Consider the following 24,467-nt stretch of genomic DNA (forward strand, 5'->3'; position numbering starts at 1 on the left):
AAGAGTGAAACATGTTCAGCTGTGGAAGATGGGTCTTCAGTCTATTTGTGTTGCCATAATGGAATACCCGAGATCAGGTAAGTTATAAGGTATGGAGATTTTTTTTTCCTCCACAGTTCTGGAGACTGGGAAGTCCAAGCTGAAGGCTCTGGCATTCTGAGTCTGGCAAGGACTTTCTTGCTGTATCCTCCCATGACAGAAGGGGCACAAAGGCAAGAGGGAGTTAGCTCCTTCAGACTTCTTTTATGAGTATCCTATTCCATTCATGTGGACCCCACCCTCTCGACTGGATCACTTCCTAAAGTGCTCACCTCTTAATGTCATTGCATGGGAAACGTTTTAACATGTGAATTTTAGGGAACACAGGTACTAGCAACAGCGACATCATTTTGAGTTGCTTTAAGTTTGAGGTATCTTCAAAACATCCAGGTGCAGGTGCCAACTGAGAGACCATTGGAGATGCATGATTACCCTCCATTTACGGGGACTCATCAATGGGAGGAAGAAATAATTGAATTTTCTATATACAGAGTTGGAACAGGACCCCATGTGGAGATGTTTTCCCATCTCTAAAGTCAGGATATGCTGTGGCCAAAGTGGGACATTACTGGAATGTCCCATTGTTTATAGTCCTTTCACAGACAATAGCAAGTGCTGTTTTGGCTGCTTTTTCCAGGTAACAACATCTTAACAACAACTGGTGAAACAAGCAGTATTGAGAGTGCACAGAGAGGTTGAATAACTTAACAATGTCACACAGTATCTAGGTGGCTGGTCTTGTAGGGGAGAGAGGGACTGCTGCAGTCTGGCTGGGCAAAATAACCTGGGGGTGAGTGACAAAGAACTTGTGGAGATTGATACAGCGGGAGCCGTTTATTGCAGGACAGCAGAGGTATATATACTTAACTAATTACACTCAGCTTATCTTAATTAACATAAACTAGATACAGCAGACAACCAATAAGGAATCCTCATCATCTTAATGATTACACACAGCTTAACTTAATTGACATAATCTAGACACAGCAGTCAGTCATTAAGGAATCTCTATCATCTTAATGGCTCACTGGTGTTACTTCTCAAACCACTCCCTCTGGCAAAGTGCCAGGCGCCATCTTGACTTGTTTACGGACCCTAACAAGGGACTACCCTGGAACCAGGGGAGTGTGGAGGAGGAGCGGTTGTAGGCAAAGGCAGAAGTAGACTGAAGGAGTTTCCTATTTGGGACCCGATTCAATCCAGGCAGTTGGGATCTGGGTCTATCCTGGGAACCACCTCAATATACTTGTTAACTTGTGATCCTTATGCTTCAGCCTCCTGTGTTACTGGGATTACGGGTGTGTGCCAGTGCACCTAGCTAAAGTGTATTTATTATTGTGCTTTGTGATTAAAAAAAATGTGAAAATCACTGGGCTGGAACACTCCTTACTTGGTACTGAACGTGGTGTGCTGTGGATGGGAAGCTGGAGCCTGAGATCTGCTCAAGTCTTGATTTTGGGAACCTGTGGCAGACAGGTGAAGTCACAGCTTCAGAGGCAAAAATGACAACGTCACACAAAGGCCATCACAACCTAGTCCAAAAAGTACTTCTGCAAGGACATCTTCCCAGTATCTCCATGTCCAACTGACGCCACTCTTGTTATTGATTCCTGTAGCCAAGATGGTGGCTGCAAAACATCTTGTGCAATTCTTCTGGTCTCACCTTTAAAATTTCCCCTTATCTCAAATCTCTTTGATATTCCCACATGTGTTCTTGGGACACTGCTCTGCAACTCCAGAATGCATTCGTTATCTTTGGAGATTCTCTGTTTGTGTACAGGTTGACATAAATAGCAGATGCCTGCCAAAGAGCAAGAAATGGGTTCGTGAGCAGAGCTGGGAACCACCGACCTCTTGAAAATCTCCAGATCCTTCCATTCACTACAAACTATTCATTGTTTTCATTAGCCAGATTAAAAAACAAAACAAAACCAAGCTTACATTCACTGTCACTCTGAGACAGGGGTGTGGGAGAAGCGGCTCACAGAAACCACTGTCCTGCAGAAAAGCAGCAGATGAGAACCAGGAGGGGCCTGGCATCAGAAGCCAAGAGAGGAGAGCATTTTGCAGGGAAAGAAGTTCAAGATTGTCAACTGTGACTGGAGGTCGAGTTACGTAAGTGCTGAAACGTGAGCATGCTCATGGACTTGAGCAACACAGAGTGGGCTGGTGACCTTGGGGAGGCACCTCGGGTCTAGAGATGGCAGCCAGATTGTGAAGGGCCCAAAGTGGAAGACAGAGATGTGGGGGTAGGGACAACCCTTCCCAAATGTTTTGCAGGGAAAGTGGGGACAGCAAGAGGACCTTGGCTAGAAGGGGGATAATTGGTCCACTAGGAACAAACTTGAACCTAGTTTTATAGGAAGAGACAAAATATTCTACAAGCTAGGGTTCCTGGAATGGGGAGAAGTATTCCGTCTTGGTTAAAGGGGATGAGATGAAGCTGTGAATTCTTTCCCTACTTTTCATCACGTCTGAACACCAGAGAAGAATTTTTGTTAATTGCTGAGACAAAATTTAGCCTTGTGACAATGGCTGTTCTTATTTATGCGAGTAAGTAGAGAAATCTATTTTAAAATTATGATTCCAAATCATAGAACCAAAGGTCCAGGAGGAGGCAGAAATGAGAAGGAACAAAAAAGGATGAAACAGTAGCTTTTCCAAAAATCACATCCATACCCTGTAAACAACATGGTTCCATAAAGAACAATGAGATATTCTGAAAGCAAAATTCTCTGGGTAACTGATAAAATCCCAAAGGACAGATTTAATTTCTTCCATGTTTATGGTGATGATCAAACTTAAAATCAGCTTTCTTTTGGTCTTTTGGTTTTACCAAACTTCTGAGAGAATCTGAATATAGGCATCATTACTCAAGACTGGAATATTATGTTCAGGTTTGGGGCCTTGGGTGGTAATTATACCATATTCAAGGTAGATTACCAGGTGTTGCATAATTATTGTGACATCTAGTCTTTAAGGAGTAAGAAAATTTGCATCTGAGTATAAACATTTGTACAGTATTTAATTATTTCCCTGGGTTTTTTTTTTTTTTGGGGGGGGGGCCTGAGGAAAGCTCTGGAATCCCTGTATAAGTCATCTTATCTAATAGCTTTTGGACACAAAGATCGTATTCAGAGATAAAAGTCTCTATATAATCCCCACCCCTAAAAAAACCTTTCTAAAAATTAAGGAATGAGGAAAACAAATGGCCAAGTTAGGAAAATGCAAAGTTATGATGAACAGGTGACGCTTCCTTAGGTAGGCATTTCACAGGAGGGAGTAATTGCCTTAGGGTAAAAGTACTTCCCTTTTATTCTTAAAAATCTCCAGACCCTTCCATTCACTAAAAACTATTCATTGTTTTCATTAGCCAGATTCAAAATAAAACTTGCATTCAACAAGTGTGTGTGTGTATGAGTGTGTGTGTGTTGTGTGTGTGTGTGTGTGAGTGTGGTAGATGTGCAATGTGGTTGGTTGTGCTCAACTTATTATATTCTTAATAATTTTTATTTTCTTATGGTGCTGGTAAAAGAAACAGGAGCCTTGGGCTTGCTGGGCAAATGCTTTACCAGTGAGCTACACCTCAAACAGTCATCCAGGTAAAAGGGTCCCTAGCCTGGGCATAGTTCCCCCCCCCCCAAATATTTTGTCTTCCATTTGGGAAATCTGCAAAAGCATTATTTATTTCTACTTTCTGTCAAAATCTGAATACTGAGTTTTACTTTTTCAAGCATGAAATAAAGCATGTGTGTTTGGGGGACAGGGACATCCAGTTCACTTCCAGTATAAGTTATGTCCTGGGTGGAGCAAGAAGATTTATAGAAAAAGGAGCTTTCCATGTTAGTTCAACCTCAAGTTGTTAGTCAAGGTGACTTATTCGGGCCTTTGAAGGCCAATATGCCCATGGAAAGAAACTGACTACTCACAATTTTCTACAAGTTCAGATGCCTACAACTATGTCTTTTAGTATCTGTCATTATTGAAGTTGTAAACAAAAGCTGAGTTTTAAGCACAGAGGAAAAAGCATCCTATGCTGTGAGGAAAAAAAAAATGGGCACAAGAATTTTCCTCAGAAAGAACTTTCTGAATTTCCATAAATTCTTTGAAGTTATTCTTAAATGACTGACTTCATTGTCCAAAGACTCAGACTAAGGAGTTGGAATTTCCCACTCTTTGCCATACTGCAGGATCACAGTTACAATTATTACCAGAAATCTCAGCTCCGGAACAGGGCAGAGATTTCACGTAGTTTCTTCTTATTAATTAAAATTGTAGCTGTTCTTGTTTTGATTTAAATTCTCTGGGTTAGTGGGTTGGTTAAAGCTGGTGCTAGTGAATTTGGCAAGGTGCCCGATGTCTGGAGACAAGCTTCCTCTATGTGGGAGACACCCCTGTGGATTGCTGCTCCCCCTCTTTTTCCTCCTTGTGGACAGAATTCCATTTTATGGTAGTGCTCCCCCTCTTGCCTATGGGTTCAGCATTGAGGATGACTTACCCTACAAGGCAGATGGGGTGGGTGATATGGAGAAAGATCATCAGTCTCTATGGGCCAATTATGGTAATTCCTGTCCCTTGTCTCTGATAGATTGGCACAAAACCTCATCTTCTACAGGACAGCTGGTCTCTTTGGGGGGTGGAGATCTGATCTTTTAGCCTTGACCCTCTAATACTTCACACTTAGATCCTTCCCTATCACTCTTCAAGGCCTGATGTGTCCTTATGATGTACTGCAGTCATGGAACATTGGGAAAATCCCTATTTGGTCTCTTGCTCAAACTGTTGTTTGTTCCAAACTGAGGGAACAAAGGTCATCATGAATCTGAGTAGAGCAACTCTGTACATCAGAGTCCCACCAGCTAGTTATTTTTATTTCTGGTGTCGTTTCCAGCTGTCAATCTAGAATCCCACACCCAATGGTTTCCACCATAGACAGTGTTCCATGTAATGCGGTTGCCTCTTTTACCTCAGGGAAATTTCTTTGAATAGCTACAAGTAACCCTTACCAACTTTTCTTGATTCATAAAAGCTACTCACTCTATTCACTTGTATTGGAACATCTTTGTGGTTTCTTTCAGTTGCCGAAACAGAAATGGATTGTTACGCACAGCAGAAATATGTTAGTGTGTCTCCCTGTAATTTTACACACATGCGCGTCCAGTTTTTGGTTTCTAGCTTCCCTCCCCACATCCTTGCACTAAACCTTATAATAAGCTCATTCATTCGTAATTCTATTCAGTTGCATGATGTTTTTCAAATAGAGTTAGTCAATGCATCTGTTTTCCTGGGTAAAAAGAGGTTGTTTGGAAAGGCATTGAGAGAGAGGAAAGCTGGCTGAGTAGGGATTGCAATACTAAAAATCGGTGAGCCCAGCAAGCCCCAACCGACGACTCTCTCAGAGAAATTCTTAGTGTCTGGGTGTCCCTAGCCCCTCCGCCCCAGCGCTGATCAAGCCTTCGGGCCCTTTAGATATAAAGTTATCGTAGTGCCCTGCCTATGGTTAAGCAGATGCTTGGTAAGGAAAGAAGAACTGATCTGGAAATAATTGCTCAGGCGCGGTAATTGTCTGATTGCACAAACATCGCCTCATCAATTTTTCTCACAATCCCAGAGAGGAAGCGGCATCCGTCGTGGCCTGAATAGGAATGCGTGTTTGGAGTCTCTGGGTGGGGCCGAGGGGGGGGGATACACTCCGCCCTCGGAGGAATCACAGCGGCTAGCAGAACCTTCCCTGTCCCTTCAGTGGTGGGCCCCTGCCCGGCCAGCCTGGGCCAAAGGCCGCGGGAGGTGACGGGTCTGGTGAGCTTCGGGACAGCGGGAGAAGGGCAATTTCCGTCTCCAATTCGAGAGAGCTCGGCACAGCTGCCACCCAGACCCACGCCAGGGCCCTCCGCTGCCCGCACACCGCGGATCGCTGTGTCCAAGCTCACAAATCCCCGCCCCCGCGGGCGACTCCCACGCCTGGGGCCCTCTCCCCCCGCGGGCGCCAGACCCCACCTCCAGCGACTGGACCCAAAGGGTCTGCGGCCGTGTCTTTAAGGCTGCGGTCCCCGCCCTCCCGCCCGCCTCCTCGCTCGCGCCGCCGCTCCTCCCGCCCTCCCCGAGGAGCCCGGCGTGCGCTGCGCTGCGCGCGGAGCAGGTGCGGGCGAGCCCCTCGCATGAGGTTGCCCGACTGACCGTGGTAGCGGCGCCGGGGGCTCCGCCCGCCCCTCTTCGGGGCCGCACTCGGACTCCGGCGCGCGAGGAAATGTCGGTGGTGACGGGCAGCAGCGAGGCGGCCGCCGGCGGGGCCGGTGGCAGTGGGGCGCGGGTTTTCTTCCAGAGCCCCCGCGGCGGTGCCAGCGGCAGCTCGGGCTCCTCCCGGGAGGAGTCAGCGCCGGTGGCCACGGCGGCCACTGCCGGGCAGGTTCAGCAGCAACAGCAGCAGCAACAGCAGCAGCGGCGCCACCAGCAAGGAAAAGTGACAGTGAAATACGACAGAAAGGAGCTTCGGAAGCGGCTGGTGCTGGAGGAGTGGATCGTGGAGCAGCTGGGTCAGCTGTACGGTTGCGAGGTACCTGGGCGAGGGGACGGGAAGGCTGGGACCTCGCTGGCTCTTCTGTGCTTGCGGGGGAATTCCCTTCGGCTCCAGCTCCCAGGTGCGCGCAGTCCTGGCTCCCGGGCACTGAGCTCTGGGACCCAGGAGCTGCGCGATCTCTCTCCCCCGGGTGCCCTCTGGCGCCGGGACGCTGCGGCTGGGACGCCGCTGCCGAGTTTAGCTGCTGGGTGCCTGGAGAGCCTGCGGGCTCCCTTGATGGCGCGGGGCGGTAGAAGAGGTCTACGTGCTGGGTCTGGGGAAGAGATTTTTTTTTTTTTTTTTGTCTTTCTCCAAGATCCGGATGCTTCTGGGCTACAACAGTAGCTACACGAAGCGGGGCTCGGAGAGACTCATCCCAGCTGTGCCCAAGCAGTGGTTGGGGAAACCGCAGCAGGAGAGAACAGCACCCACTACCCGGAGCTGGGCAGCCCAGATTTTGATGGAGAGGGAACAGGGAAGAAATCTTAAGCTGGGTAACAGAGAGGAAAGATTCTGGGGATCTCAGATATCAAAACCATGAGATGAATGCTTTCCCTTTTCCAGCCAGACCCTATGCGTTTCCCCATCATTCGTTCTTGTATTTCCAAAGCTGCACACGTTGGCCTTTGTTGAAGAAGCTTCTTTGGGGCTATTCAAGCTCAGTTATTCATTCCCACAGATGGGCGCAGAAGGAAACCCTTGGGCCCACCTCGTAAAGTGCCTAAACGGGTGGTGTGCGGGATGCCCAGGATCTGCCAGTTGGGGCGCTCAGCTTCCCTCCACATCACATTGTGGCTGCCCACAGTTCAGGAGCTAAGGTTATCCACGGGTCTGACGTACACATTTGATACGGGGAGAAATATTTAAAATAAATGGTAACAAACATGCTAGAAAAATGACGGAAGCCAAATGATCTCCCAAGAGAGTCCTTTAACAACAGAGATGAAGCATTCTACCTCTCTTACAGGAGTGGAGTTTGGAAAGGTGGAAGCATGAAGGGGATTAATAATTAAGGATATGGCTTCTAAGTTAAAGCTAGATTTGTGTCCATAAAACTGTTACACTCTTCAGCAAAAATGAAAGCCAGATGAACTCCCTGGCTTTACCACTGATTTGGGGGCATTCTGTATTTCACACGTTTTATGGCCTATTGCAAATACATATTTTCTTCCACATTCTTATTGCACAAAGAAACAGCATTCTCATTGCTGACTACTGATGAATGATTATGATATAATGAAGCTTGACTGTATAATGAGCTCGTAAAAATATATTGTTTCTCCATCCCAGCTCTTACAAAAAGCCAATTTAATTGCCTAAATAAAAACTGGCCAAATTAAGAAGTGTTCATGGGATTTTTTTTTTTTTATTGGAAGTTGGTGGAACTCTTTAAAGAAACTATGTTTGATTTAGGTGGAATTCCAATTGGACAAATAGATATGCTCAGTCTTGCCTCTGTAGAATCTAATTTTCATTTACTTCCTACTGTCTTTATACTCCATTTTGGGTTTAGAGTAGATTTAAGGAGGTTTGAGTTAATAATAATAAAAAAACTATTGTTAAAATTAACAATGTTTCAATAGATGTAGTTTGGGAAACTAGAAAGAGTTCTACTTACTATGTAGGTTGACAAACTATATATTTTATTATTTATTATTGGGGGGGGGGGATGGGGGCTAAATGTACTTTGTATTGACCATATTGGTGAGGTATGCATTTTAAAGAGTAAATATGACCTTGAATCTTTTCCTTATACTTTTCTTCTCAGGTTTTAGAGCTTCAATTTGTAGCAAACAGCTTAATATTTGAAAGAGAGGCTTTTATAGTACTACAATACAAGATGCTGTATATGTCATTAAAATGTGGCAAGTATTTCTTTGCAAATTGTTTGTGCAGTCATTAAAGGGCAAAGGGATAAATATCATTGAGAAGGCTAGTTGGTCATTTGTCATTACTATGATGGTGGCAGACCTTCATTTGATAATAAAGAAACACTGTGGACTAAAAAGTAGCCAAATCAAGGATTATGACTTCCCATCTATTTCTCCACTGGTGGGACTCTATTTTTAGCTCTAGGTTCTCTTCTCTGATTGCCTTTCTGTGCTGATTGCAAGCATTTCAGCCTCTGGTTTTTGGATCTAAAAGGACCTACCCTGACTTATAGCTCTGAATCCTCTTGACTATGAAGATTAGGAAGTAGCCTTCTTATATTTAAAACTGATAATATTTTAAAATGTTTATTGCATGAAATTGACACAGAAGGCCAAATTGCCTGGTTTCAAACTTCACTATAGCCAAGGCCTGAGTTAACTGCTGAGTTGAGGTAGAGGGTAAATAGATGTTTAAGTTCAGAACTTTGGTATCAGACAGGATAGCAGTTAGATGACTTGTCCTTGTCCTTTTCAGGATAGAAAATCATTTTCTTTTAGAGTGGCATAAAGCCAGATATTTAAAATTAGAAAGAAATGGGAAAGAAGTACACAGACCTGACTGTGATTTTGCCTAGAAGTTTATAGTGGGCAGTTTTATTTGGAGAAAAATACAATAAACAGTATTTGTTGAGTACTGAAGTATCGGGTACTGTTCTAGGCCCTTCATATGCACCAATTTATTTGGTCTTCACAGCAACCCCTTTGATGAGGGTGCTCTTACTAACAGTGTTTTACAAATGAGGAAACTGAGATTTGAGTGAGGCTGAGAAGCTTTCCAAAGCTCACCTAGCTGGGAAATGGAATGGGGGTGAGGAGTAGGAAGCCAGGCATTGTGACTCTGAGCCACCCACACCTGCCAGGCCAGCCTATAACTTTACAGGGTTCTTTGCATGAGCACAAGGAAATCCACATATTCCCAATACTTAAACCTGAATGAAAAAAGCTCATAGATATTTATATAAATCTCTTCTATTCCCCTACCTCGACACTTGTAATCTTCAGAATGTACTAGAAAGCTAGGTTTGAATTTTGATTTCTTGCACTTCCCCGGGCTCTTAGCAGGAATGCAGTTGGGGCAATCAATCCCTGGCCTGGGTGTGTTCCCTTTTGGTTCCCACTCTGGTACAGTCCCCCCTGGTGAGGCCTTTGTGTCCATTTGCATGACCAATCTTTGTATGCATTTTTGGCCACCCTTGACCATGCATGCCTCTGGCTTACCCCAGATCTGGTAGGACACCCTGCAGACCCTGGAAGCTGTTTGGTATTACATGAGAGGATTCTGGGGACCTGAAGTTCAGCTTAAAATCAGGTTTCAGATAGGTGGGTCTACTTAGTCCTTGGATAGCTCCAGGAAGGTAGGGTGTGACAGGCGTAGAGCCCAGGGATGTGGCCCCTCCTACCCAGTCTGAGGGCTACATTGTCCGACAGCATTCATGGAAAGGAATCATACAGTTTGTATACATAGATGGATGTTTTTATTAAATTCTAAAACGATTAGCTATGTGTTTCTAGTTCTTTTTCATTTCATCTTCTTGTGGGAAAGCTTGTACAGAGAGTTAATTTTTTTTTTTAGTTAGGAATTTGGTTGTAATGGAACTGTTAGGTTAAATCTACACCCATATGTAAGGATGTCTATTTTAAGACATTTTCATATCTCTTCCAAACCCTGACTGTTTTTAAGAGCATTTGAAATCTGGCATACTGTCTACTCTGACAAGTGTTGCAAGATGAATTACTGGATAAGTCATCGATTTTTTTTTTTCAGTCAAGATAACATCTGTACTTCCAGTTTTGCAGTTTGGTCTGCTTTGGAAAAGAAAGTAAGTTGCTAAGCTCAAATTATTGAAATGCCAGTAGCTGCCTAGCCATGAACAATCTGTGTGCTGGGGTAATTGCTGTGCTATTCTGACTGTCCATTTGGGGTCTTCCTTTTGCTTCAGGCATCTGCCTTTTTAAAAGGGGCCTCTAGCTTATTACATTTTTTTCATCTTCCCTGACTCTAAAATCCTCATCCTATAAAAGAGTGTTTTTTGAGTTTTCAATGGTGACACAGAAAGAAATACCCAGTAGCTTGCTGCCAGATACATACACAGACACATAGATATATAGAAAAAGAGTTTCACTAGGCACCAGTTAATCTTACTCCATGTACTAAAGAAAAATTATGAGTCATATAAACCATGATTTTGTTAATGTTTAAATGCATCATTCTACAAAAATCCCCCTATATTTACAAAAAAATAAATGCAACTTTCTATTCTGTTTTATTTTCTGTAAGTGCTGGTTGAGACCCCCAATTGATTTCCTAACACAGTTGTGAGTTGTGACCTGCAATTTAAAAAAATCTTACTTGAAAACAATCAATGAGGTGAACAGAGAGCCTACATTTTGGGAACAAATTTTTGCCACACACACACACACACACACACACACACACATCAAAACACTAATCTCCAGGATATATAAAGAACTCAAAAACATTAACACCAAAAAACCAAACAACCCAATCAATAAATGGGCTAAGGAGCTGAACAGACACTTCTCAGAAGAAAACATACAATTGATCAACAAGTATATGAAAAAAGTTCAACATCTCTAGTAATTAGAGAAATGCAAATCAAAACTACTCATTTCACACCAGTCAGAATGGCAGTTATCAAGAATACAGACAACAATAAATGTTGGTGAGGATATGGGAGGATATGGGGATATGGATATGGCGGGGAAAGGCACACTCATACATTGCTTGTGGGACTGTAAGTTAGTGCAACCAATCTGGAAAGCAGTATGGAGATTCCTTAGAAAACTTGAAATGGAACCACCATTTGACCCAGCTATCCCACTCCTTGGTCTATACCCAAAGGACTTAAAATCAGCATCCTGTAGTAATGCAGCCACATCAATGTTCATAGCAGCCCAATTCACAATAGCTAAACTGTGGAACCGACCTAGGTGTCCTTCAATATATGAATGGATAAAGAAACGATAGTATATAGTCACAATGGAATATTACTCAGTGATAAAAGAGAATAAAATCCTGGCATTTGCAGGTAAATGGATGGAGTTGGAGAATATCATGCTAAATTAGCCAATCCCAAAAAACCAAAGGCAGAATTTCTCTCTGAGAAGTGGATGCTGACCCATAATGGGGAAGGGGGAGGCATGGGAAAAATGGAGGAACTTTGGGCAAAGGGAGAGAGGTTGGGCAGGGGGCATGGGGACAGGAAAGATGGTGGAATGAGATGGACATCGTTATCCTAGGTACATGTAAGACTGCACATAGGGTGTGACGCTACATCACGTACAACCAGAGAAATGAAAAGTTGTGCTGCAGTTGTGTACAGTGAATCAAAATGCATTTTGTTGTCATATATACCTAATTAAAATAAATAAATAAAAAAGAAAAATAGCAAAGAAAAATTTAAAAAAATGTTATTTGAGAAATGGAAAGGCATATTCATAAAGTGATAGATTTGGCTGACATTGATGGATACTTTCTCTGCATATGCAAGGTTCATGTTATCCTACTAACAACCTCTTCTGCCACCCTTTTGTGGATGTGGAAACTAAGGCACAGGGCAGTGAAGTTATCCCAGGGCCATCAGATGAGTTGTGGCAGAGCAGGGGGGTGGCCAGGAAATGAGAGCTGGCCCCTCTGCGCACCCCTAATTGCCTGTCCCCCCATTGCTGATATGGTAACTTCTGATATGCTGGGTAGTGCCCTCAGGGACACCAGTGTCACTGGGTTTGTTCTTCTGCCTGGATGAGGCCTCTCATTTTAAGTTCAAGTCCCTCCTTTGTGTGTAGTTTCCCACTCTGCAGCATCAGGTCAGCCTGCTTTGCTGCTTTGTTAGCATGTCTTCTGGGAGGTAAAACTGCTGCTTAGAACTCAGCTTGTGGATTATTTGGTGCATCCCCACTGATTTAGTATTTGGGAACAGACTTTTCAATAAAACTGCTTGAGGAAAAGATCTCCATAACCTCAACCTATGAAGAACTAAGGAGTATCTTAAACGTAAAGGATCAGTTGATAAAAGAAGTCTAATTTGCAAAGGAATAAAACTGCACTTTTAGTTCCCCTTGAAGCAATGGGCAGGGGATTTTAGTGTCGGGCAGTGGGGTAGGAGTTCATGCTGTATGCTAGACCAACCTGAGTGTATGAGGTCAGGCAGTTTTCTCAACCCTTTGGAGCCCCCCTTTTCTCATGTGTGTAAGGGGATCATCTTGTGGTGAGGACTGGATAGAAAACACCAAGTACAGGACCCGGAACACAGTGGGTGTGGGCTTAGGGCTGTTATTGGGGCCATAACTGGCAACTAGCTGTTGGATATTCTCTGTGATGTGGGGAAGGGAGAGTGGGAGCAGGGGGCAGGGAAAGGACAAGATATTCACATAGATTGGGTGCTAGAGTTTTAGGAAAGTGATGTGTGGGTACTTTGTAGTCAGAGGTGTCACTATGTGCTTGAACTTGAACTTGGCAAATATACTTGAAATTATTCCCTCCTTTCCTTGAGCCTTTCTCATCCTAAATGTTTTGGTGGATTTAAGAATTTGAAGGCAGGAGCCATTTTAACTGTCATCATATATATCCCTCGTAGTGTGTAGTTCTTCAATCTTGAAGGATTTGTTTGAATGAATGAAAGAGGAATTTTCACAAGATGTTTTCAAAGTCATTGATGTTGTATACTGAAATTAGTTGGTGGTGTTTCTTTAAATTTTTTTCTTTTTAGATACATATGACAGTAGAATATATTTTGACATATTATACATACATGGAGTATAACTTCCCATTCTTGGGGTTGTACATGATGTGGGGTTTCACTAGTCGTGTAATCATATTATGAACATAGGAAAGGTCTGTCTGATTCATTCCACTGTCTTTCCTCTTCCCATTCCTGCTTCCTTCCCATCATTCCAGTCGGTGTTTCTTAGTCAGAGAGGTGAAAAAAATCAATGTATTCTTTTGTTACTAGAACCCACACCATACTCTTGCACCATTACTGTTTTATTTCAGCATTGCTGGAAAATATACCTATTTTCATTGATTTACTTGCCCCAAACATGAACTTAAAGATGGTAATGGTAGCCATTTGCTTTTAAGTTTAGATTGAGAAAATGCCTTTGGAAATTTCACTGTTTCTTTCCTGAGTCGCTGACTGCTCTTTTCCTTGCTCTGAGGCTCCAGCAGGCACACACAGGCTCTGCCTGCCATCTCAGCTGCACGTGCACGTCTGGTGTGTTCTGTCTTCCTCCCAGCCTGGACACAACCTTGCCAATGCTGTAGCTCTTCTCCATGAAGTCTTCTCTTCTACATGCTGGGAGGAATGTGGTCTGAATTATGTTTCTAGCTGTGCTTTGTCCATGTGATTTTATTCTTTAGTTTCTTATTGTCTCTTTTAAAATTGATTATAAATATATATAATTATATATACATTATATATATATATATATATATATATATATATATATATATAAAACACAGTATATATATGTATATATATCCAAACAGTAGAGGGTACTTTGACATATTATATATATATGGAGTAGATATTATTCTAATTAGGATTCCATTTTTGTGGTTGTACATGATGTGGAGTTGCACTGGTTGTGTATTCGTATGTGAACATAGGAAAGTTATGTCTGATTCATTCTACTGACTTTTCTATGCCCATTTCCCCTCTCTTCCCTTCATTTCCCTTTGTCTAATACAATGAACTTCTATTCTTCCCTGTTATTGTGGGTTAGCACCCACATATCAGAGAGAACATTCGGCCTTTGGAGTTTTGGGACTGGCTTAGCATGATAGTCTCCATTTACTGGCAAATGCCATGGTTTTATTCTTCTTTATGGCTGAGTAATATTCCATTGTGTATAGATGCCACCTTTTCTTTATCCATTTATCTGTTGAAGAGCACATAGGTTGGGTCCTGCACTCTACTCTTTCAAACTTCACCTGTCTTTTCAAGGTACCTTTGGTTATGGCCCCTTCTCTCAGCTGGTGTCCTGGCAGCCTCTTCCTGTCCAGGCCTGCCCTGCTGTCCTCCAGGCACTTCCTTCCATGACCATTCTCTTCTCAGCCCTCTGGTCATCTTCCATTTTCATCAGCCCCTTGGATTCACCACCCGCTGTACACAGGAATGGCTTCCCTTCCTCTGTCTCATGGCCCTGTTGCCACCTTGCCCTGCTCCTTCCCCGACTGTTCATTTTTCTAGAAGCTCTGTCCCTACCCAAGACACGCACCTCCTCTGTCTACCATGATCTGAGGTCAGCTCCCACCATGGCTGCCCTAGAACCTTCTTGTCTCTCAACCCTGTTGGTTTCGCTGGGTCCTTCTCTGACTTGACCTTCCACCTAGTGAGCTGTTCACATTCCTTCCTAAGCCTGTCTCCCAGGTCTCATTCTTTTACTCTCCCAGCCCCGGCCCCCTTTCTGGGTTTTCTTTCCCGGGCTGGTCTCTGGGCCCCCAGCTCACTGTCTTCTCCGCTTCCTTCGCTCCCTCACACTCTCCCTGGGTGGTGAATATATTCCCAGTCAGTTGCTGTCCATCTGCTGACAACTTCCAAATCTGTGTTTTTGTCCTCAATCCGTTTTCCGAGTGCCAGGCATATGCAGAGTTCTTAGAAATGGACAACTCCCTGGGTGCCCCAGGGGAACCTGGGGTCAATGGTGTGAGAGGAGTTTGATATCTTCCTCTGCACACCTGCTCCTCTTCCTTACTCCCTCCATGCAAGGCAGTGCTGCTGTCCCAGTAAAATATCATGTGGCATCCTTATCTCTTGCCCTCCCTGCCGGTCACATCAACACTCATGAAGTCCTGTTGATGCTTGTTATTAGAGCTCTAGAAACTAATTTCTTTTAAAAAATTTTATTTGTTCTTTTTAGGCATACATGGCAGTAGAGTGTATTTTGACATATCACACATACACGGAGTATACCTTCCCATTCTTGTGGTTGTACGTGATGGGGAGTTACCCTGGTCTTGTATTCATATATGAACACAGGAAGGTTCTGTCTGATCATTCTACTGTCTTTCCTATTTCCCATCTCCTCCCCTCCATCATTCCTCTTGTCTAATCCAGTGAACATCTATTCTTGGAAACTAATTTCTTGACTTCTCCCCATCACTGCTTTAGTCTAGCATCTTGTAGTTTCTCACTGGTATTATAGGAATGGCCACTTGAGTCTAGTTTCCTTCAGGTTACGAGTACTACTAGTACCCTCTACTGCTGCCGCTACTGCTACGGCTTCTGCTGCTAATTCAGCTCCCAGGTGAGGGCCGCACATTTCCTCTCTTGCCATCAATCCTGGAGATAACTCTGTGAAGTGAGTGGTATTCTCTTATTTTATAGCTAAAGAGACTGAGATCAGAGAGGTTGTTGCTTGTCCTGGTCTAAGGTCACAGTGACGCCAAAGTCACTTGGCCACGATGCCGCTCTGGCTTCGGACAGCTACATACAGTGTTCAGTTCTTAGAGCGTGCTCTGTCCTTCAAGAGCTCTCATCCTTCCTGATGGCAACTCTGCAGACCAGGTGACGAAGCTGAGGCACAGAGGGCTTGAGCTGCAGGCCCTGGTGGGAGGCTGGGTGGGCCTCCTGGGCCCAGCCTCCAGCTTAGCCTTGCTGCGGTGTTCAGAGTAGCCACCACCACACGCTGCTGCCCGAGAACTTCCTAAGATCCAGGTAGGAGCTTGTTCTCCCAGCCTTTAGGCAGAGCATGAGCACCTTAGCTTACTGCCAGGGATCAGGGGTCTTCTCTAGAGTCACCTGTGCTCAATCCCCCACCTACCTCTTCACCTCTCAATTCAGACACCAACGTGTGTCAGCAGGCACTCCTCGGCCAGAATCATCTTCCCCATCCTCCACCTCAGCACCTGCCTCCTGCCTGGGTTTCAGGCTGCCACTGGCTGGTGTCTCCTCCAGGAAGCCCCTCCGCTCTGCCCCACTGCAGGCTGGCTGACCGGCCTTTCTAGGACCCCTTTCTGCAATCCCATCTCCCACCTGGCTGCACTTCCTGGAGGCAGAATCTCACCTCTTTGTAGCCCCAGGGTGACTCTTATGCTTCTGACTGCTCTTGGGTGTCCCTGCTGTGGACTATGTTGCCTCAAAATTCATAGGTTGAAATAACCCCCACTGTGATGGTATTTGGAGGTGAGGCTTTGGGGAGGTGATTAGTGCCAGATGAGGTGCTAAGAGTAGAGACCCTGTCATCAACAGGGGCTTAGTGCCCTTATAAGGAGCTGAAGGGACTAGAGCACTCTCCCTCCCACGGGAGGACATGGCAAGAAGGCAGCCCCATCCAGCCCAGAAGAGGGCCCTCACCCAGAACCCAGCCACACCCACACCCTAATCTTGGGTTTAGCCTCTGGTACTGTGAGAAACAAATGCTGTTTCCACTTGGTCTGAGGAATTCTGTCATAGCAGCCCAAGCCGACCAAGACTGTCCCGTATCTGACTGTGGAGTGAGTAAGACAGAAACTGGTCCTTTAGGGCAGTTTACTGTGCATTCCAGAAACACACACCCCACATTAAGTGCACTAATGTAGTTTGGCTCTGCCTGCGTCGAAACCCGCTCTTTCATTGTCGACTTGAAGTTAATAGTCCTTTGTCGTGGTCATGAATTATAACGATACAGTCCTTTGAACCTGGGAGTTAAAAGGAAGTTGTCATGATATAAAGCCCAGATGCAGGGGTGATACGAGTCTTCAAAGGAAGCAATCACAGGCTACTGCCATTCTTCTCTGTAATTTTTAGTTTTCAGCATGCACAAGAACACTGTTTTATGGCAAGGAATCGTTCATTTCTCTGGGAGTGGAAGTGCTGCTTGTACTAAGAAGAGCTGAGTGCTTTTCCATCCGCAGATAAGATTCAGGGTGACAGGTTCGCACAAGTCTCCACAGAACAAGGAATGAAAAAGCCCAGGTTCCTGCCTCTGTGGACAGTTCAGGCCAATAAATCCTCTCCAGGTTTTTCTTAGTCAGCACTGGCATTTTGGAAATCTGTTCCACTGAGTAAAAGCTTGGAAAAAGGAAGAGACCAGAGTGTAGATGAGTTTCTAAAGCATCATTTTATGATTGAGGAAAAAAAAAATGATCCACATAGAGCCTTTCTTTTCTGAAAGACTTTGAGGGGAACTGTGTCCTGTGGCCACTTGTGTGTCTTTACATGTGCATTTGAGTGTGATAGCCGTGCATGTACTTCCTTAACTCAAAGCCTGTTTCCAGGAGAGGATGTGACAAATGAGTTGACATTTTAAAGGAAGGGACTAAAACCGATTTAATTATTTTTCATTTTATCGGGAAGAGTGAGGGCTTAAGTAAGAGAAAGTGATCTCCCTACTGAAGTTCAGCAGCGAGTAAGCCAGGGCAGGATTATTATTTGTGGGCTTCGAGAGCCCTGTTGGCATCTGTGAAATCAGACCCTTCGGGAGGGGCCCTGGCCTGCTCAGCTCTGCTCTCGCCTGGCTGCTGTTTACCCGCTGGGTGGCCTTGGCAAGTGCTTTATATTTAGGTTTTCTTTCCTCATGTGAAAAAAAAAAATGGGGAGGCTTGGGGCTTTACACTCTAACCTTCAGAGATTCTGTGATACAATTGGCTGTGTATTGCAGAAAGGGAATATAATTAAAGGGAGGGTGATCCTGAGAGCAGAAGAAACAGAAATGTCTTTCCTCTTCCAGGCAAACCTGAGGCCAGAGTTAAACTAGTTCTCCGTAGGACAGTCTAACTGGCATGGCTGACTCCTGGCTGGCGTGGGGGTGATGTCATACTTCACTGGATGTGATCTCTCTTGTGATGGGACTAGGGTAGGGACCAGGAAGGCAAGGATCAGATTCATTTTCAGAACTTACTTTTTCCCTTCCCCCAACCTATCAGCTTTTGGGTTAAATTTGAAATCTAAGAGTATAGTTGCTTAGAGTCACCTTGTCTGCTTTTTATTTCTTTTGCCTTTAATTGGGTTAACCTTTAGGAGGAGCTGGCATATTTGACATAACAATTTTAGGCGTATAACTAATAACATTGGTTCTCTGTTCTCATTATTTGTTCTTTGTCTTGGCAGCTCCTAATGAGCTAATGGTTGTGTTTATTTTAACTTGGGGAGGTTTGAGTTGAGATATAAAATGAGTACCAGAGAGGGAAAACCACAGCAGTTTTAAGGGATAAAATTTAAAAAGGTGAAATTACAAATCAGTCTGAATAACAGTCTGAATATATCCATATTAAGCAAATTAATTTTCACCGGAATGTCATGTTCTGGTTAACAAAAAGAAATTGAGATTTCTCGTGGGCAGTCCTGGAAGGAAATGGAAAGCAAAATTTATTACTCTTTATAATATTTGTTTATTTTGTAGAATGATAGAATCGTGAAGCACCATCAGATAATCCCATTCAACCCCCACAAAAGCTTGGTGATGTAACTAACTAGTTATCCCATTTTCAAATGAGAAAACGGAAGCTCAGAGGAACTTTGCCTAACATGCCTGGGTTTAAACTGCCAGAGACAAGAGCAGGAGACCAGAAGCCGTCCCCCCAAACTGTGAGCACCAATCTCACCTTAGGCCCTGATCAGTTCCATGTATTTGAGCATGTTTGACCCCATCCTCTGGGCAAGTCTTTTATAATTAATTTGATACATTTTCCAATATGCTTCATCTTAGTTGAACTATTTACAGGATTTTGTTCTTTCTTAGACAAACCATTGCAACCATTTCTTTAGAAAAAATTCAGATCCATTAGCTTTCAAGTATACATCTCAATGAGTGGGTTGTTTATTTCTTTGATTGCCAAGTTGCACAAGCGGTTAGTAAGGGGTCCTTATGTTCTCTAGCTATCCATTTAGGTGGAATTGGCTCCATGTTCAATCTCTTTTGAGGTTAAAAGATGCTCTGTTTGTTTATTTTTCTGTGATGTGGCAGGTGGTACCCAGTGTCTTGTGCATGCTAAGCACGCTCTCTACCACTGAGCTATACCCCCAGACCTTAGAAGGTCACTTAAAAAAAATCACGGGATACGGTGTGTGTATTTAAAAAGAGCAGATATTACTTTTGACATGAAACAAGTAAATATGTTGTGAAAACCCCTGAACAACTTGTTTGGGTTATGCTAACAGAGGCTTTTGCTCCAGCCCTCAGCACAGTGGTTGATGATCTGTTAATCTCTTTCTCTTTTATTTTACGTGTTGGTAGTGCAGCTGCCAGAACTACTTCAGTCATTTCTACTAATTCTAATAGACTCAAATCTGTTTCAGGCTAAGGAGGGAAGGTGTTGAGTTTTCAGATTGGCAAAGATGGCTGCTTCTCTGCCTCATTCTTGGGAGCTCAGACTCTCCCAATACATTAGTCAACTGGCTTTTCTCATGTGTGCAGTGGGGTGTGGCAGCTCCCCAACAAGTCAAAAGCAAATGACTCATTGATTTGGTGCTAAAACATGATTATGCTTGCTATAATGAAAACACCCTCCAAATATTAAAACTAAAAAAAAAAAACAACACGGACTCTCTCTGGAAGACAAGTGCCTTTTGTTAAGCTAAAATTTTCCATTTCTTCATCAAACGCCAGAAGGTTCACCATTTAGTAATCTTATACCAGATTAGATGGATATATGCTTAACTAATTAACACCTGTCTTCATTTAGATAAATAAGCCATCATCTACTCTACCCTGAGACTCAGAACACATTTATCTGCTGGCCATGCCTCAAAGGTCTGAGGGGTCCCCTGTTAAACTTGAGAGGCTGGATGGTGGGCTGTATCCAACGAGTGAACCATCCCGAAGTTGAATTACCTAGCAACTCCAAAGAAGAAAATGAGGAGCTAGTTTATCCCTGACTCCTTACTATAAGCTGCAAAGGAGGGAAAAGCTTGAGACAGAGATACCAGATAAAACATTTGATATAGTGGAATTGAAATTGTCATGCTGGTCATTCTGAATAAGGCTAATGCCCCCACCTGGAGTCCAGGGGTAGAAGGCAGGAATCAGCTTCCTCTCCAGAAACAGGGCTGTATCCTCCTCCCTCTGGCCTGCTTTACAAAATCACAACTGGAAAGTTCCTACGTGTGGTTTCTCATGGGAGGTATGAATGGTTGGTCTGGTTTCCTCTTGGTTACCACAACAGTTCTTTACGCCCACTTAGAGGTCATTACCTTCTAAGATTGTCCCTCCCATTTCCTTGGGGGAATTGGGTCTGCCCAGAAGGATGGAGTGGCCACCTACCCCCATCCACTTCTCTTCCTAGAATAGTTGTCATATGCTGTCCTTAGCTAGCTTTAATTTCCCCCTCTCAGAGATGGTCTAAGAATTAATAGTATTGAAAATCACTCCAAGATAAGCCCAGGATATTTCTGAAAGCAACATTAGTGATAACTAGTATTCTTTTATCAAAATTAATTCTACCTTGTTAATACATATATTCAAATTAAAGGTGTGTTCTACAACCAGAAAGGGGGTGGAGGCCCATGTTTTTTTTTTTTTGTTGTTGTTTCTAAATTTTTGGGTAGAGTTTCTGCCTTCATTTCAAATGTTGGTTACATACCATGTTTTAGGAATATAAGATAATCTAATCAGAGCCTCAGAATGAAAAAAATCTTTTGGTTTGCTTCAAGAGAATTACCTTCTTGCAACACCATCTATATATCATATTTGAGTTAAGTAAATAACAATGGAAAACATACATTCTGAGTAAAAATCTTTTTTTTCCTAGGGTATCTTTTATGTGTGCCCAGAAAAGATAAGGGACAATTCATAATAAATATTAACAGTGCTTTTTTAGTGTCATTATGGATATTTTTATTTTATTTATGTTGTATGCAATAAACATGCATTTCTTTTATAAGAGAAGAACCCTGAAGTTGTTTTTAGAAAGAGGTGGGCATGAATATCCCACTCTTCTTACAGTCATGGGTAAGAGTAGGACATGTTTTAAGTCTTTTTTTGTGCCACTGTGACAGATACCGTGCGGACTGGGTACTTTCTAAGCAATAGAAGTTTATTTGGCTCACAGTTCTGGAGGTTGGGACATCCAAGACGAGGTGCTGGCACCTTGAAAGAGCCTTTGTGCTGTGTCCTGACTTGGTGGAAGAGCAAATGAACCTGCCCAGGATGGAGGCAAAGAACTGGGCCAAACTCCCAACTTCTGCAGCCATAGCCCCCCAAACAGCTCAGTCTTGTCTCCGAAGTTAAGCAGCCAGACCTAGTTAGTCCTTTTCGGGAGAAGCCCACTCCCTCCTTCACTGACCCACTCCTCTGTGAGGGCCTCTGTCTGTCCACGAGGGCTCTGCCCGACCTCTGCACCTCTTCAAGGCCTGCTGCGTGCTTACTGTGGCAGAGAAATTTCATGAGTTGTGGAGGGGCCCTGGGGTGATTGCGGAGGGTAGGTCCTGTCCCGCACTGGGCTTTCCAGTGTTGACAGCAGCTCCTATGGAGTCTTGCGTTTTCTCCTTCTGAGGAAGGCTGACATTCACACTTTTAAAAATTGTAAGAAACAATGGAAAAAAAGAAGCCAGCATTTGTTCACATTCATTTCTTTACATTTTCAGAATAAGCAATTGTGCCAATTTGGGAAGTTAAGACCTTTTCATTTTGGGGAGGGGGGTAAAAAGACTACTTTTGATAAGGATGGTGTCCCCATCCCTGGACAGAAGGAAAGTTAGACGGGAGGTCAGGTCACCCCTGCCCTTCACTAGGGGCCTGGCTCCTTCCACCTGCTCACAGGGATTTTTTTCTACCTTGGAGCTCAGCCCCTTTGTGTGTGTTTTGGCCCTTTGAGTATCCTCTTTTTGAAGTGCCCACAAAAAGGGGGGGGGGAGAAAGAAAGAAAGAAAGGAAAGGGAAAGAAAGGGAGAGCAAAGCAATTTTCCGTTTGGTTGTCTGACCTATATCCTGGACTGATCCTTGTACACCTGGGTACAAATCCTTTGTCAGAAACATGTGCTGTCGGTATTTTCTTCTGCTTTGTGAGTTGCCTCTTTCACTCTCTTAATGGTGTCTTTTGGTGATCAGAAGTTCTTAATCTGAATATTGTCCATCTTTCCTGTATAGTTGGTTGACTCATTTTGTACCTTGTTTAAAAAACCCTTGTCTTCTCCAAGGTCATGACAATTTTCTCCTATGTTCCCTCCACCCCCATACTAGGGATTGAACCCAGGGGTGCTCTACCACTCAGCTACATTCCCAACTATTTTTATTTTGAAGCAGAGTCTCCCTAAGTTGCCCAGGCTGGCCTTGAACTTGGGGTCCCCCTGCCTTAGTCTCCCAGGTGGCTGGGATTAGAGGCATGCTATGGATTAAAGTTCATTTTTCCTACTTGGCTATTCAGTTGATCCAGCACCTTCCCTTGAAAAGACCACCCTCTCCCATTCACTGTAGTCATATAGTGCTATGGATGCTATTCAATGTGTGCATTTGGGGGATACCAAATGTTTGTGTCTCCCAGAAATTCATGTGTTTAAATCATCACTCCCAGTGTGATGGTGCTAGGATGGGACCTTGGGAAGATGCTTAGGTCATGAGGGTGGAGCGCTCATGAGTGGCATCAGTGTCTTTATAAAAGACACAGAAAGTCTTCTCCCTCTCGGTTCTCTGCCATATGAGGATACAAGTGGGCACCCTAAGAACCAGGAAGCTGGCCTCACCAACATGGGATCTGCTGGCACCTTGATCTTGCACTCTGCTGCTGGTCAGATATACATTCTATTGTTTAAGCCCCCTGGTCAATGGTACTTGTTAGAGCAGTCCGAACTGAGGCATGACACCTTTCATGTGTGTGTCCAGTTCGATTCCAGTGAGTGGGTTCCAATGCTGAGTGGGGCCTTCCTGTCTTGCTCAGTAGACTCCTTCTCTGTGGCACCCTGGCCTGGGTTCTGTAGATGGTCCATAGATATCAGCTGGTTGATAGGTCTGAAATTACTTGTAGCATATGAGCCCTTTGCCAGAGGACTAGGTTCAGAAAAGATACTCAGATTTCATTTTGAGAACAATTTACTTGGTTAGTTAATTTTATTTCTTCAACAGGTCCAAATATGGTTTTGGAACTGTCCTGGTGGCCAAAGTCCTAGGGAAGACCAGAATATCCAGTTGGTTGTATTGTATTTATTTAACTGTCTAGTCACCTGATAAATATGTATTATGGGTCTCCTATGTGCCAAGCTAAAGGTAGAACTGAAATAGTGAAATTCTTTCTTGAGTTTCTATTTTTAATTTTAGAATATTTGTTATTTCTTCCTTTATAAATTAAACACTCAGCACAGGGAGAATTTTGGGAGTTTTATTTCTGGGATAGCTTTGTTCTATTATAGTTATTTAAATTTTTTTTGTGTGTATGATAGTCTGGGTAAATAGGCAACGAGCTTAGTAATTAGAGCTTTTATGTTGCTATCAAACTATTTTAAAACAAACACCCTGCAAAAGAAAAGAGGTTTGTTTTTAAAAGTATGATATTTCATATAGCAAATTCATTAAGCAGCATAATACTCTTCTCACTTTCAGAACTTAATGCCCTTAAGACCCTTGACAAAGAAGTGAGGGGGGTGGAGGGAGGAGCATTTGTGGGCAGTTAGCATGGACATGGGATATGCCAGCATGTCCTTATTTCAGATTGGATGGAAAGTGCTGCTCTTGCTCCTGGTGAACTGTCTGGGGTAAGGGGCAAGGAGGCTGCTCCTGTGGCTGCCATCTTGCTGGGTTCTTCCAGGGCCTGGCTCGTGTCATAGGGCCTCTCTGCTCCTTGCTCCTTAGAGGACTGTGAACTAGGAGTGGCAGGGAGTGGGCAGAGGCCCTGGCTGGTGCCATCCCCAGACCTCGATTGTTGGAAGTGGGGGTCGCCTCCACCAGCACTTCTCGCCTCCCTCTGCCAGTTGCTGGTTGCCAGTGTCGGCAGCTCCAGAGCCTTTTGTGGACACAGGAAAGGATGCCGTGGAGCTGGGTCTGCCCCTGGAAAAGGAGATAGATTACTA

General features: G+C 43.9%; 1 protein-coding gene across 2 annotated transcripts in view; it reads left to right on the plus strand.

Annotated features, from left to right (window-relative positions):
* Positions 1-5,815: 5,815 nt before the first annotated feature.
* The window catches only part of PPP1R14C (protein phosphatase 1 regulatory inhibitor subunit 14C), a 114,984-nt gene continuing 96,332 nt past the window's right edge, over positions 5,816-24,467 (plus strand). Inside the window, exon 1 of one of the 2 annotated variants that reach the window (XM_081295233.1) lies at positions 5,816-6,592. In XM_081295233.1, the coding sequence (XP_081151359.1) occupies positions 6,287-6,592 (306 nt within the window). In that variant the 5' untranslated portion in view covers positions 5,816-6,286. The remainder of the gene's footprint in view (positions 6,593-24,467) is intronic. The other variant, XM_081295234.1, reaches the window with a different exon arrangement.

This window comes from Spermophilus citellus (assembly GCF_964194105.1).
Source record: "Spermophilus citellus genome assembly, chromosome: 5".
NCBI lineage: Eukaryota > Metazoa > Chordata > Mammalia > Rodentia > Sciuridae > Spermophilus > Spermophilus citellus.